The following is a 12,408-nucleotide window of genomic DNA, read 5'->3' as shown; positions in this document are numbered from 1 at the left end:
TTGTCTTTGACATCATACTTATGTTGTCATTTTGGCAATTAGCTTCAGTTTCACAGTGAAAGGACTAACCTAATGAAAAGAAAACACCTCAAGAGTTAACTTCCTACTGAATCTAAGGCCATGAATCCTGCTGCATATTTCTTACAATTCCTCACTTTTCTTCCGCAGCATGCTGTCTGTCTTTATGGGGTGTACAGTGGCTGTCTTCTCCATTATTTGATTTGCCATGGCTTGAAAGTGATACCAAGGCACTTGGTTTCAGAAGCCCTCTGTAGTTTGCTCTTAGAATCAGATAAGTGATAGAAGGAAGGTGGCGACTAACAAAAGGGAAGGTTGATGAGGAGACAGTAACTTGTGTGCAGCCTAGATTCCTGATTCATTGTTTCAATTTTTTCTCTTTACGCCATAGTGAAGAAACAGGTAGACTAAAAGTAAGAACAAAGGACAGTGGTGATCAAGAAATGGTTGTAAAAGATAATGTGTTTATAGTTTGATGGTAATGATCCTCAGACTATAGATATAAAGTTGTTTATGTATATGTAGTAGTGGAGTGAAAAGTTTCTCGCCTTTTTAAGGGTTTCAATTTCCAGACACCATCAATGCCTCAATAATATGTGTAAGAAAGTAGATTATTATTTGGGGTGTATGGTTGCCGACTTCAAGGAATAATGACACTAACTTATCATGATGAATTCCAAAGTTACTAATTTAATCTTAGCTCAACCCCTTGGTAACAATGACACCCAGCAGAATGGCTTACCTTGGGGCAATGTGTTAGGCAGTTCAAAAACAGTAATAAAATAAAAGCACCAAAGAATTCGAATCCCAAACAGAATTAGAAAGGTAGAGCAAACTTTAATTAACAAAATAACACCAAAGCAACAAACGTTCAATAAGGGAAACAGGAAAATATGAGTTTTTTAAATTGTATTTCAAAATAGCGTCAAAAAGCACTAATTACCTACGATAGTTTGTCTAATCAGTACACCAAGACCTATGCATGATTTCAGGCTCACTGTGATTGAGTATGGGTCAGTTACACGTCATGGGTTACCTTCAGACATAGGGGGTCATTCTGACTTTGGCGGGCGGCGGAGGCCGCCCGCCAAAGTCCCGCCGTCAGAATACCGCTGCGCGGTCAAAAGACCGCCGCAGTAATTCTGAGTTTCCCGCTGGGCTGGCGGGAGACCGCCAGAAGGCCGCCCGCCAGCCCAGCGGGAAACCCCCTTCCATGAGGATGCCGGCTCCGAATGGAGCCGGCGGAGTGGAAGGGGTGCGACGGGTGCAGTTGCACCCGTCGCGATTTTCAGTGTCTGCTTGGCAGACACTGAAAATCTTGGTGGGGCCCTATTAGGGGGCCCCTGCTGTGCCCATGCCATTGGCATGGGCACTGCAGGGGCCCCCAGGGGCCCCACGACACCCGTTACCGCCAGCCAGGTTCTGGCGGTCAAAACCGGCAGAACCAGGCTGGCGGTAAGGGGGTCGGAATCCCCATGGCAGCGTTGCCTGCAGCGCCGCCATGGAGGATTCCCTAGGGCAGCGGGAAACCGGCGGGACACCGCCGGTTTTCCGTTTCTGACCGCAGCTGTACCGCCGCGGTCAGAATGCCCCTGAAGCACCGCCAGCCTGTTGGCGGTGCTTCCTCCGTCCCCGGCCCTGGCGGTCCATGACCGCCAGGGTCAGAATGACCCCCATAGTCTTTTTTAGTAGAGCTCAAAATCCTCCAGCCGGCAAGCCTGACGCTGTACGGTGTATCTGAGGAAGGTGCATTGAAATCAGACACCTTTGCCTCAAGGTCCCATGGACAGCTCTGGGGATCTTCGATGTCCAAAACTTTAAGTCCCAATATTTCACGATTTCTCAACCAGTCCCTTTGGATCACTTTTAAGTCTTCCAGCACCTCATGGACAGCACTTAGGGGCCAGGACTCACTCCAACAGAAGCGACCAGCAAGGTCTATTCCAGGTTCAATTGGTACTGCTCAAATTGGCTGTTGGATTTTTTTTTGCTTATGCAGGGTCACCCCCATCTTTTTGCCTCCTGCCTCCTGTTTTTTTCTGACCTGTTGCTGTTGGCTTTTGAGCTCTGAGCACTTTACCACTGCTAACCAGTGCTAAAGTGCATATGCTCTCTATGTAAATTGTATGGTTGGTTTGTCTATGATTGGCATATTTGATTTACTAGTAATCCCTAGTAAGGTGCACTAGAGGTGCCACGGCCTGTAAATCATATGCTACTAGTGGGCCTGCAGCACTGGTTGTGCCACCCACATAAGTAGCTCTGTAAGCATCTCTCAGACCTGCCACTGCAGTGTCTGTGTGTGCAGTTTTAACTGTGTACCCACTTGCCAGGCCTAAACCTTCCCTTTTCCTACATGTAAGGCACCCCTAAGGTAGGCCCTAGGTAGCCCCAAGGGCAGGGTGCAGTGTAAGGTTAAGGTAGCACATATAGTAATGTGTTTTATATGTCCTGACAGTGAAATATTGCTAAATTCGTTTTTTCACTGTTGCAAGACCTGTCCCTCTCATAGGCTAACATGGGGGCTACCTTTAAATCTGATTAAAATGTAGATTCCCTTTGGGAGCGGAGGGACATGTGGAGTTTGAGGTCTCTGAGCTCACAATTTAAAAATACATCTTTGAGTAAAGTTGATTTTAAGATTGTGTGTTTGAAAATGCCACTTTTAGGTGCTTATACCATTTCGGTGACTCTGCCTGTTTGTGGATTCCCTGTCTGGGTCAGTTTGACAATTGGCTTGGTTGCACCTCACACTAGACAGTGACACAAAGGGAGCTGGGGTGTAGCCTGCATATGCTGATGAGCCATCTGTGCTAGGAAGTAGGGGAGGAGTGGTCACTCACACCTGAAAGGGATGTGCCTGCCCTCACACAGTGCAGTCTCCAACCCCCTGGTGAGTGTCTGGGACATGGCCTGGGCAAGGCAGGACTTCACATTCAAAAGAGACTTTACTTTGAAGTAGGCCTACTTCAAAGGAGAAATTGGGTATACGAAGAGCACCCAAAACCACAGACTTCAGAAACCCTTCTGGAAACAAGAGGAACCTCTGCCTGGAGAAGAGCTGAAGAGCTGAGGAAGAAGAGCTGCCCTGCCTGTGACTGTGCTTTGTGGAGCTATCCTGCAGTTTCTGCTTCTGCCAGAGTAAGAAGGCAAAGACTGGACTTTGTGTGCCTTCCATCTTGAGAAGAAATCTCCAAGGGCTAGATTTAGAGCTTGCCTCCTGTTGTTTGAAGTCTCAGGGACAGCAAAGACTTCTCTCTGCCAGCACCTGGAGTCTCTGGAGAGACTCCTACTCTGCTCTGTGGTGCCCATCCAGTTCCTGGGACCCTGAAAGGAGAAGCTGGCAGCCTAAAGACAAGGAAATCCACGCACAGAGCGCTGTGCGGGGAAAAGATCGACGCAACTCCGGTCTGAGGCTGAAGAAACGACGCGCCACCTGCTCCGCAGCTGAGAAATGACACTCGCAGGAAACGCGACCGAGGAATCGACGCACGGGGCAGGAGAAACGAATCGCAGCATCGCTGATGGAGGCTGGGAGATCACAACCCGTGCTGTGGGGTTTTCGGATCATCGTGCGGCTGTATTTCCGACTCAAGTACTGCTGTGCGTGGAAAAACAACGCAAGGCAAGCCCGGACCCGAGAGTGCTGACCGGATCGACGCATCGCTCTCCTGCGGAGTGAAGAAACGACAGACCCCGACCACATTATGCAACATATGTTTGTAAATTTTACAATGTGCACCCTGACTATCGCCCAAGAATATCGATGGGACACAATATCGAGGACAACATATTGAAAAAAAATATTGACAGGTCAGTCTAAATTTTCTGTAGCTAACGCCACATATATATATCTATGCGGTGCATATATTTTCAAGGCACGTAGATGTGGAGTTAGGAATAATAAATCGATACTTCCCTTTATGCATATATCTTTTGATATTTTGTTCTCAGTATTCTTGTAGCGCATTATTCTGGGGGTCAATATTCAGTAATAGAATCACATTTTACATATTTCAGTGCAGTAAAAAAATAATGCATTTAGTGGTACTGCCTAAAGGTGCGTGTATCTTTGGACATATACACTAAATTTGATTATCAGAGCTAGTTTCCTTTTCCTTTAAAACCAAGGAACTTTATGTCAGGACATTTGCTGTAAAAGACATCTTAACTTAAAAAACACTTTTAGATATACAGTTTTATGAGGCTGGCTTTCAAAATGAGATATCATGTAAATTTATATTCTTTTTTACTCTATCAATTGGATTAATAAAACAAAAATAGCATGTGGTTGGTTGATTTTTCTTTTCAATGTTATTAGCAATAGACATGCCGCAATGAAATAAATTACAATTACAAAATGAATATTAGCTTAAAAATCCTGCATGGGATGAAGAAATTGGTTCTGCCTAGTCTTTTGATCTAGTCTTTCTCCAAAAATTCTGAGATCATTGTCAGCTAAGAAATCACTCTAAAGGAAATAAGCAGAGGGTTCTTGCAGACCATTTTTTGAGCATTTGCAGGCTACTCTTAGAGCTCCCTCATCAATAAGTGTGGAAGAGGCTTGAGGACATATGGGAGAATTCATTCACTACAAAGAGGAATTGAAGGTCTTGTAAGCAAACATTTTACAGATCCACCACGCCTCCATGTCTTCCCAGAAGATGATGAAGTTTTGACTATCTATAACTTAAGTAATACCTTTCAGAGAAAGGCACCATGCACAGTAAATATTCTGCCTCCCTCAATGGGCAAATTGAATACGAACATTACAATTCCGCAATGAAGTACAAAGAGTCCTTTGGGTGGTGAGTGGTAAAATCAGACTGGTGAGGTATATTGGACCTGGGTATATAGTGCATTGTGGGTCTGTATGAGCAGCTTACAGGTACACCTAACCTTGACAACAGCCCAGAAAATGCCTTTTCAGATCAGACTCCTGCTAGAGGAGATTTGTGCAAGTACTGCGCAATTCGGCCAGGGTTTGTAGACCATCACATTTGTGAACCAACAATTCCTTTTGCTTTTGTTTCGCATATTTTCTCTGAACAAATATGCAAAAATGTTTTGAGTAGTAATTTACCTTCGTGGTTAAGCTCTCAACACAACACCTTGACGTGGACAAATAGCAGCTTCAAGATGACCCTTTTTCCATTAGTAAATAAATTGTGACTTATATTTTAATAAATGGATGGTTCTGTGCTATTAACATTTAAAGCCATACACATGTTTACTGGAAAGGGAGATCTGAGCAAGATGAAGCCCCCTTGTTTGTAGTGTTAAGTGCATGGCTCAGAGGTGGCAAATTATGTATCCTAGCTCGGTCATGAACCGCTGGCGTCACTATTGTCTTTTGTGTTTTTTCTTTCAGAGTATCCAATTTATTAGGGGAACATAATCCCCTAGGAATCAGTCCGTACAGATCAGTTGGTGATTGGTTGGAGGCCATTAAAATGGGAAGGTATACAGAAACGTTTCTGGAAAATGGATACGGCTCAATGGATGCAGTGACTCAGGTGACCTTGGAGTAAGTATCCTTTCCAACTTGGTTGGATAGCATCAGTTCATCTGCAAGTTGCTTAAGGTGAATCAGTTGTGCACATTCCTTTGTTCCTTTGAAATTCTGCTTTTATTTCTAGTATGCACAAGCCTTTGGTCGGCTTGTTCGCGTTATAAGCTACAAAGTTGCATGCCATTCTTAAAATCTGACCTGTAGGTGCTGCAGATTTGGGAGGTAAGTCTCCTATATGCAAGCAAAACCAGATTTTATCTGCACCGAAACCTTCACATTAAATTTAAAAAACATTACATTCATATGTTGTAGGTGCCATGAGATGTGATCATTTTCCAACAGGGCCACTAAGGACTTATGAAGGAGTTCTATGTCCAAAGGTTGAGACCCAGATTTATTTGTGGCTGCCATGCACACGTCAAGGTATCATAGAGAAGTCAGCGACTTAGACATTCAGGCCAATATTTATACTTTTTTAGCACCGCATTTGCACCGCTTTTTGACGCAAAAGCAGCTCAAACTTGCAAAATATAATTGTATTTTGTAAGTTTGCGCTGCTTTTGCGTCAAAAAGCGGCGCAAATACGGCGCTAAAAAAGTATAAATATTTTGCATGTTTGCGTCATTTTTGCGTCAAAAAGCAGCGCAAATGTGGTGCTAAAAAATTATATATATGGGCCTCAGACTTCCTGCTGCCATCAGTTTCCTTTAGATTGATGTGTTTACTCTATGGCAATTCCTTCTTCATGTGAATAGTCGTCTGTTCACAGAACCTACCTACCCTAAACTGATTTCACCCAATCCAGCTCTTATTTTTCCACTGACAATGGGAGAGGATTTTACACCTGTTCAAATGTAGGATTCTAGGCATTTGCCCATGTATTTCATTTTTACTTTCCACGCTAGTCAGTTTACTAACTTTTTTTCTCTTTTGTGGCTCATTTTGTTGTTTCGCCTTATGTGTTACCTCTACACATTGTTAATTTTTTATATTTCTAAGTTGGTAGAAACATGGCATTAAGTGAATGTCCCTAGAGGTTTTATGTTATTTCTTTAAAATCCCAAAGCACAGCTCCTTTATGCGCTTGAAAAGTAAACGGTTGCACATTATACGACAAAGTGACAAAAGAAACAGCTCCAGAGATTAGCTCTCATTTTAACAAATTACATTTTTGATGTTTTAATGAAATGTTATTCAATCTTCTTGTGCAGTCATTATCATATGTGTAATAAAAGCATCAAGAAATGTATAGTTGAGAATAGCGTGCTACAGATACCTGATGGCCTCCTGACTAGAATGTTCAAGCATCACCAACTAAATGTTTTCTGCATGTAGCCACTGCTAATTATAGTTCAGGTTCACTATTTATATTTTTATAGTTCTTCAAAACATTTACTCTCAGCAGGCACGCTTCACTCTGTTTTGTGTCTTTTCAAGGTTGAAACAACAGTAACAGCAGTAATACATGTTCTAATTCCTCAGGTCTCACAATGTGAATGGTTTCCATTTTTAGCTTTTCCTGTTTTAGTGCAGTTCACTCATTGCTGCATATTGTTTAACGAGATCATACCGGTATTTTTCAAACCTGTACCTGTGTCACTGAAAATATGGTTACATAGATAGTCATGCTCAGGAAAAAACAGTTCACCACAGTACATTCAACTTATGCATTTGCATCTCCAGTTAGTCATCCCAGACCATCTTGTCACAACATGTTCTCCTTTTTATCTTCCCGACTCTGTTTAAGTTAGTCTTTTTTATCTTCATTTGCCCCTTTTCTACTCTCATTCCCACGTTTCTGTGTGTGGTGTTTGACACTTTGATTATAAATCGATGCTTGATTGTATTTGTGGGTTATTTTGTACAACTTTGTTAAGATAAATGCAGATGAATGAATGCTAAATTAAATGATGCTTAACCTTTGCACTGGCCCCACTTATTGGCCACTTTAGTAAATTGCAGAGTTTAACTGCCTTTAAGTAACCCTAATTTGCTGCCATAAACCACCCTCCTGCCATGTGTTCAAAATGATCATTTTTAACCCTTCTATCAATTGTGGCTTCAATGGATTACTTGTGTACATAGGCAACAAAATCCCAGTTAAGAACAAAGATATATGACGAGGTTCTAATATCGCTGGTGTAAATATGTCCTCGTTTATTTTAACAAACGCAAAATAAGACTTAGTGGAAACATACTATAATGTTCTGCTCCTAAAAATACATACATTCTACATACCCTTAAAGTATCTTTTAAATGAGGTGTGTCACATGACGCAGAATTGCGGCTTACCCAGATTAGCTTTCCAAACATTCACATTTGAGATACTCTTCTTCTGTTCTGGTGTAGTAGTAAAAAATAACTAAAAAGGGGGAAATCTGTGCAGATTGTATTCCTGTCTATGATTTGCGTATATATTCTTCATTTTCCTCCATTCCATTCACAAAATCCCAAAGGCTATTCTTTTTGTTGAAATTCGACTTCTATCTTAGGTTTTCAGGCATAGTCCTTCACTCCTAAACATAATCATGTAAATTGACAGATTAGTAAAATGTGAATTTGCGTAATTCAGTTTGATAGCTTTTAAAAGAGACTAGTGTCTTTTTGTGAAGGTGACTGATCAGGCACCTCCTGAAAATGTAGAGGAGTTGGTGAAATTTTCCCACCTTGGCTGTAGAACATTACTGCATTTTTAGGATTAGGTTACAGATGCACATAGGGTGGGAATACAAGAAAAATATATATATATTAATGATGTTGACAAAGTTACTACTTTCTAGCATTTACAGTTGCCATTCCCCTGGAAACACTCACTATACCATCTCCTTATGCTTAATTTACTACAATAGAACATTCCATAAACTTAGAGGCTATTCCAGGAGAGTAAGTAGGTCGGAAAGAACATTCCCTAAATGGTTCTTTGCATCAACATTTGGGAATTGCCCCATGCAGATGGTGTGAGCACTCTACAATGTACAGTGGTTTCAAATACATACAAGTACCATGGATCCACATGAAAAGGCTCTAACAAATCCTGACACTCAAACAGACATCCCAGGTCTTTCAGAATGCAATCTTGAGAATACTCAAAACTAAGAGGCAAAGCATGGTTTTCAATAGTGGAGAAGGAGAGAGTTTGGTATTTAGTGGTGGTTGACAATATTACCAACAACATTAACTAAAAGTGTCAGTGGATGGTCTGGTAGCAATGTTAAATGTGTAGTGTAATTACCTCGTATTTCAGTGCTAACAAAATGGTAGAAAGATAACGTGCAGAAAGTAACCTTTACTAAGGAGTGCAGGGAAGAAAGCATGTTGTCATCTTAGAGAGGTGTTCTTTCCACCATGACAAGGGTCTTCATTGACATTATCTGTGGGGTTGGCAGGTAGGCATCAGGGACAATGGACCAACCTTAGTCACTTCACACACTCTAAACTGGCAACAAAAGAACACTTTCCAAGTCCTGAAGCCCTGAGGCCTTATGTACTCCAAGAGCAGAAGGCAAATAAAAACAAAATGGACACTTCATGAACAAATGACATTAACAGAATCCAAAAAAACGTGGACGAAGTAAGAGGTAGGTTCTTTTTGACGGAAAATGCACCTTGGATCATCGAACCGGGAGTGCTGCATGTCACAGTTTTGCATCTAATAATTGACAAAGATGAAATATTTTCTAGATTCCAAAGATGGTTTCCATTTTTCAATTAAGTGTTGAAAAAATAATAACTTCACTTGATGAAACAACAGTTGTCAATGGAAAAACGAAGCTGTCCTTTCGATGAGGCAATCCCAAGTAGCTCTAAAAATGCATCCGAGGTGAATCTTCCACGTCGCCAGTCCTAAAATACCGGTTAACGCACCCCACAATCAATCCAAAATATTATGATAATTCACCAGCATGTGTGCAAGTCTCTCCCTGCAATAATTTTTTTTTACAAATCTGACAGGTGGCCTGTTCTTTCAAATATCTTTACTCGGCAGACAATCGCCTTAGAAGACGGACTTTGTGACAGTCAGCACTTCCAATAAAGTATAGGTTGTGGGCCTAAAAATAAAATTATGATCAAACTATTTGTATATACGGAGAGCAGTGTATATTGCAAAATCAATATGTATTAAAAAACGTAACAATGTGTTTAACTCCCTTGCTAAAACATTGCAACTTGTCAATGAATCCTTGAAACATTTTAGGCCATGGACGAACTATGCTTCCAGAGGATTTGTTTTGGGATAAGTTTGTTCAGCATAGGGGCAAATTGACGATTTAAAAATTCCGACTGCTTAGGCCCTTTAAACCCACTTCCAGACCTAAATCAGTTGTGAGCTTGCTCTATGGCGTCAAAACGTACAAGCTAGTCAAAATTTCAGTTTAGTAGGCAACTGCCTTCTCTCCTCTGCAGAGATTTGACATCACACATTGTGGAGAGTCGATTTTACCAAATTAATGTAAGCTGCACTTAAAATGGTTTGTTCTTGTTGCCATGAGTTCCAAGCTTCTGTTGTGTGCTACAACAATAGACAATGTAACTTTTTTAATACTTAAACCTGGACCTAAGTCCTTCGAATGAGAAGAAAATATATATGAGAGAGAAACCAATCATCCATGATTGCGAGACGGAGAACATCATAGAAGAGAAGCAAGCACAGGATAAAAAATGGTTGTGAGCTGCCAGGCCTCTGAAAATCAATTTTTAACTGGAATAATAGCATCTAATTTTCAACGGACAATATAAAAAAAATACATTCATTCTGACAAATAAAAAAAAAAATCAAGTCTAAATATTTTTGTAGCTGAGCATTTGCTTTAAAACACTTATCCCAGTGAACAGCTTCGGTCGTTCACACACTGAAGACACAATTGCGAGTCTGCTAGAATGGCATTGTGCACAGTTCTGTTAATCTAAAAAACAATGAAGGAGTCAGATTTACACACAGGAGGCCAAAGCAAGCACAAAGATGCTAGGGAACAAATTAAAACCACACTCCCCACCCAGTGGCGTAACGAAACTTGCCCCCCCCCCGCACAGTACACAGAGCCCTGCACCCCACCCTGGAATCACGCAGGAGCTCTCAGGCCAGAGTACTGTGCTGCAGTGGGCCCCTGGAGATCTGGCCCCCGCACTGCGGAACCTTTGTTACACCATTGCCCCCCCCAACGTCTTTTGCTTTTCCTCAAACACAGCTCCCTGTCCTTAAGCAAAATAGCCATTCTTCACTGTATCCCACATTTACAAAAGATTGCTCAGGTGCTCCTGCAAAGCAACGCAATTTAGTGTCGTGGATCCCGGTCTTTACAATGGTAAGTAAATTGATGCTATAGTTTGCATAGTGTTATATAGTGCAAGAATGACAGCGCAAAAATTTACAAATAACAGCCTGCATATTTTAACTTTATTAAATTTGTAATGTTCACTTAATTTAAGTGCCCTTACAAACGGTCAAAAATCAATTAACATCTGTGTAATTTGTTTGTCTGAACGCATGCCCCCACAGCTACTTCTGCATATGTGATAACGTTGTGGGGTACATTCAGTACTAATTAATGCGCACTGTAGATTAATGGAAGCCATCTTTAACTTCTTCTGCTTCACAGGGATTTAAGACGGTTCGGCGTGACCCTCGTTGGGCACCAGAAGAAAATTTTGAGCAGCATTCAAGAGATGAGGGTCCAGCTGGTGAATGGGATGGTGCCATTGTAACCATTGCCAAGCGCCACTTCCTGAAGCAAGCAAACCTGCACTTTGTTAAACAACCCTGAGATTTGTATTTCAGGGGAGGGGCGGAGGGAGGGTGGGGACTGGGGAGATGAATATGGAAAACAGAGTTACCACGACAAACGGACCTACCTAGCCTCAGCCACTATATTTCTAATCAGTGTTTTCTAAGAGAACCATCCTGTTCTTCATTTATGTGTGTTCATTTTCATGAAGTAAATGTATTATGCATGGAAGATGAAAACGGACAGGCCCTCCTTGCTGTTGCCCGTTTTCTGATGCTTCTGCAGTGAGAGTTCCCACCACACTTTTGTCTGTACATTAAATGTATATAGCACCTTGATATACCGAATTACAGCAGCACATGTTAATACTTCGAAGCTTCCAGGGACTTACTTGAAATGGAAAAGAGTTTTGGAGCTACTTCCGGCTTGCAAAAGCTGCAGTTTACTGACGTCTTCTTGAAGTCCTGTCTGTCTACAACAGTGTATTAAAGAGCAATATGATTAGATCATTTGTTGATAACTTGTTTTGTAAATTAAAAGTGCTGTTACACAGTACAGAATACTAGAGACTAGTGTAAAAAAAATCGTTGCTTGGTCAATTGCAAATACAATATATTTATTTTTTGTGTTATACGGTTGCTATTAGTTTGCTCTTTTGTGAAAATCGATGCATATGCTGTAACTCATTGATATGTAAATAATGTACAGTTTACTACACACCCAGGTACAGGTTTTGTGCTACCCCTTTGGCTTGTATTTTTGTTGTTGTTCGGCCCTAACAACATACAAAGAGATTTTAAACACGTGACAAGAAACTAAAGAACTTTTTCAATAAAAGGACATTTCTCTGTCTCTGCTTTATGTGACTGGATTGAACCTTTCCACCTGGCCAGATGTAACGTGTACGAGACAGAATAGCTCAGCGAATCGAGCTCTCACGTTTGAGATCTGTGTGAGAGCTGCAGGTTACTGTTTAAAATCCTGCCAAGTTTCACTCAGCCATTTATTCCTCTGAGATTAATAATATGAGTACCCTTTTAAATGGTTAATAATAATTGTATATGAAATACCCCATGTAATGCAATATGGTGACAGCACTATATAAATTACAAATTTTTACTCTATTTTCTTTGGGATTTTGAATCTTACCTAACT

General features: G+C 41.2%; 1 protein-coding gene across 5 annotated transcripts in view; it reads left to right on the top strand.

Annotated features, from left to right (window-relative positions):
- EPHA5 (EPH receptor A5) overlaps positions 1–12,105 on the top strand; it is a 647,731-nt gene extending 635,626 nt beyond the window's left edge. For 4 of the 5 annotated variants that reach the window (XM_069235711.1, XM_069235720.1, XM_069235739.1 and 1 more), the window contains 2 exons: positions 5,390–5,545; positions 11,128–12,105. In XM_069235711.1, the coding sequence (XP_069091812.1) occupies positions 5,390–5,545; positions 11,128–11,233 (262 nt within the window). In that variant the 3' untranslated portion in view covers positions 11,234–12,105. Of the gene's footprint in view, positions 1–5,389; positions 5,550–11,127 lie in introns of those variants that run through there. The other variant, XM_069235728.1, reaches the window with a different exon arrangement.
- The last annotated feature ends 303 nt before the right edge of the window (positions 12,106–12,408 follow it).

Source organism: Pleurodeles waltl, chromosome 1_2 (genome assembly GCF_031143425.1).
Source record: "Pleurodeles waltl isolate 20211129_DDA chromosome 1_2, aPleWal1.hap1.20221129, whole genome shotgun sequence".
Taxonomy (NCBI): domain Eukaryota; kingdom Metazoa; phylum Chordata; class Amphibia; order Caudata; family Salamandridae; genus Pleurodeles; species Pleurodeles waltl.
Note: the sequence above shows the minus strand (reverse complement) of the source record. Positions and strands in the feature narration are given on the sequence as shown.